At 54.8% G+C, this 3257-nt stretch overlaps 2 protein-coding genes across 2 annotated transcripts in view; one reads left to right on the forward strand and one right to left on the reverse strand.

Moving 5' to 3' along the window:
- Nucleotides 1–3257, forward strand: part of LOC113202207 (probable G-protein coupled receptor 158) — a 121900-nt gene that overhangs the window by 102235 nt on the left and 16408 nt on the right. The gene's annotated exons all lie outside the window — the stretch shown is intronic.
- LOC127749529 (zinc finger protein ZIC 5-like) overlaps nt 1–3257 on the reverse strand; it is a 137903-nt gene that overhangs the window by 101324 nt on the left and 33322 nt on the right. The window contains exon 2 of the mRNA XM_052268043.1: nt 1506–1587. Within this exon, the coding sequence (XP_052124003.1) occupies nt 1506–1582 (77 nt within the window). The 5' untranslated portion in view covers nt 1583–1587. The remainder of the gene's footprint in view (nt 1–1505; nt 1588–3257) is intronic.

Consider the following 3257-nt stretch of genomic DNA (forward strand, 5'->3'; position numbering starts at 1 on the left):
AGCGACGGCAGAATGCCTGGCAACAGCGCGCCACCACCCGTCTCTCTGACAACAAGATGACACGGTAGCTCTTCCTTTGACTGACTTTGAGGGGCAGGCAGAGGAACGGGAAGAGGGGGGTAGTGGAGGGCGCAGAGACCAGGCCAGGCCGCCAGTGGAGGCATCGTTAGCGGCAGCGGTCCCCCCGGGGCGCGGGCGCCAGGCTGCGCCCACCAAAGTGCATGCAGCGTGCCGACACGGGCAAAGAAAAGTATCCTTTGATGGTGAAATAAAATAACTTATATTTTATGTTTTTGATGTTGCTGCATTAGGCTTACTTGGTGTTCCGGTGCCGAGGTCGGCCAGACGAGTTGTCCGGGACGACGGGGACGACGGGTCCCACGTTCAACGCGGGCGAGGTCGGGCGGGGGACCACCACCAAGTTCAGCCACCTGCGCGCCGAGAGCCAGCAGCAGTACAACATCCCGCAGCCCCACCTGCTGCCCATCTCCACCACGGCCACGGCCACGGCCTCGGTGACCGCCTCGAGCGGCAACGCGCCGCCACCGCCGCCGCAGAAGGCCGAGGTAAGTAAGGAACGTAGGAAGCTGGAGGGGTGACGGCTTGCGTCGTGGAGGGTGGCGTGTGTGCTCACGTCAGTCATGGCCTCCGCCCCACAGGACGAGTTCAAGCGCCTGCGCGGACAGCTGGAGTCGCTGCTGGAGCGCTGCCTCCGCGGCGGCGAGGCGCGCCTTGCCGACCTCCTCGGCGCCATGCTGGAGGACCAGCCGCCGCCTGTGGCCAAGGTCAGCGTGGCCAGCCAGGCCGACCAGGACGCCGCCGGCCAGGACGCCGCCGGCCGAGAGGCCGCCGGGCGGGTCGTCGACCAGGCGGCCGACCGGGTGGGCCTCCACCAGCAGGACGTCGGGGGCGCGGCGCCGGGCGGGCGCGCGGACCACCAGGGCAACCACGTGGCCGCGCGGCAGACGGACCACAAGCACAACGGGGACCATGGGGAGCAGCGGGAGCGCAGCAGAGAGCGAAGGGAGCGCGACCGGGATCGGGACCGCGACCGAGGCGTCATCCTGAGGCCGACGCTGCTCACTGTGCGCGAGCTCAGGGTGATCCAAAAGGGTTGCATCGTGCAGCAGCAGCCGCGGTTGCGCGCCTTCAGCAACAAGACCTCCGAGCAGCTCGTCGACAACGGCAGGGCCCTGGACAACGCGCCGCAGCCGATGAGCCCGGTCAGCCCAGTCAGCCCGCTGAACAGCCCGCTCAGCCAGCTCAACAGCCCCATCAGTCAGCTCAACAGCCCACTTAGTCAGCTCAATAACAGTGGTCAGCTCAACAGCCCACAGCCGGACAATGACAACGGCAACCTACATACGCTCAAAGACTCGAACCACAACGACAAGCCCGTGGACGGCCCCGTGGCCACCTTAACGATGGTCACAGACGAGGTCACCGTCTGATTTCATGTCATGACGGAACGACAAAGAACGAGAAAATATGTGGTGAAAACGTACCTGAATAAAAATTTTCCCACCGCGTCGAGAGAGATGTTCGCAAAGTCGGTGATTAGTCTACCCCTTTCATCAGGCATGTCCTCTGAAAAAGAGAGAAAAGAGGAAATGTGTGAGAGCCATTGAACAGAACGCAATACGCCGGGAAAGACTGGTCGAACCGTACAATGAAATAATTGTTTTTGATTAACGAAAGGAAAGCGGCTGGAGGATAGACCTTTTTATCTGCTATTTTCTCTCTTTTCTCGCGTGGCCAACGTGTCAGCCAACCCCTCCCCCCTTTTTTTATTTCTGTGCTTTATACCTCCACCCCGTTGGGAAGCGGTAGGATTGGAGTGGTGGGGAGAGGGGGTAAAGGGGAGGTTCAGGTCTCGTCTGGTCCCCATTCTCCACTTTATTGACTTTGCTTCCAGATTGGTGAGAAAGGTTCAAGGCGGGTGGGGCCTTTCCGTCCCTCAACGAGGAGCTCTGATATTATCTCACAGTGGAAGCTATCTCCTAAGAATTACCGACCTGCCGCTGTGATGGGAGAAACAAATTTGCTTTGAAGTATCGTCGGCATTAGAATGATTAAACCGACTAAGCGAATGTCTGGGTATTGGACTGTTCCACTATGTTGCCGTTGTGGCCGACAGCGCGATAACATTTTCTTTTTGACGGGAAAATTTTAGTCGAAAGCAAATGAGAAATTTGTGATTAATTTAGGATGAAATAAAGAACGATATGTATTTTTGGACAAGAGAGTGAGCTGTAATTAGTACTTATTGCGCAAGTCAATCAAACAACCCATTCAAAAGGGTTAAGTTTGCACAAACTTTTCTGATAAATCAGGGCGAAACATTTCACGTACCGCCTAAGCAAAAAAGCTAAAAAAAAAAAAAAAAACGTGATGTGCCAAAAAACGTGAGTTTTAGTATGTATAAATTGTAAAAAAAATCTTTCTACTGAATAAAATGTTATTTCTCTCACTAAGACACCCGACTCATTTCAGTGCCCCCGACAGGAAGGTTAAAAAGAACAACAACGAGTGACAAGCGGAGCAGGAAGTTAACAGGAAAAAAAGATGTAGGAGACTGGAGGAGAAGCCCAAGCGCCCAGGCCCAGGTGAGGGAGCGAAACTTTTCGCGGGCGCATAATTAATACCCTGCGCGTGCCAAAAGACAAGCCCACGATGATTTATGGCAAAAGTCGTGTTAATTATAAACACAGAAGCGGGCAAAAGACAGTTTCAGCTTGACCCGACGCCACCTCATGAATAAATGGTTGTGGCTAGGAGTCAGCATGATTTTTTTGGAATGTTTATTCTTTTTTTGCATCTCTCTTTCTGTTTAGTATGGCATCGTGCGTGGCCAGTGAGGGGGCGGGAGAGGGGAGAGGAGAGGGGGGAGACAGACAGAGACAGAAAGAGATTGAGAGAGAGACAGAGATAGATGTATGAAGTCAGGAAGGGATCAGGGTAAATCGCAAGTTATAAAGGTACCTCCTTAGTATGAATAAGGCGTACAATGATGACGCGCACTTCACACACCCTGGCGTTGCCGCAATAATCACGTCTGGCAAGCACGACAAACCACGCAGGACGCGGAGAGAATAACACTTGCCCCTAAACTGCCCCAAGTACACTACAAAAGCTGAAAACGACAGCGTTTTAACAAGGTACTTATTCGTCTTTCGTGGCCATATCCTGCATCAGAGGGGCGCCGCCGCGCCGCCTTCTGAGCCGCCCGCGGCGCGCCAACCACACCGTAAGTAATT

The sequence above is a fragment of the Frankliniella occidentalis genome, unplaced genomic scaffold, assembly GCF_000697945.3.
Source record: "Frankliniella occidentalis isolate FOCC.00 unplaced genomic scaffold, Focc_3.1 Scaffold63, whole genome shotgun sequence".
NCBI classification, from domain to species: domain Eukaryota; kingdom Metazoa; phylum Arthropoda; class Insecta; order Thysanoptera; family Thripidae; genus Frankliniella; species Frankliniella occidentalis.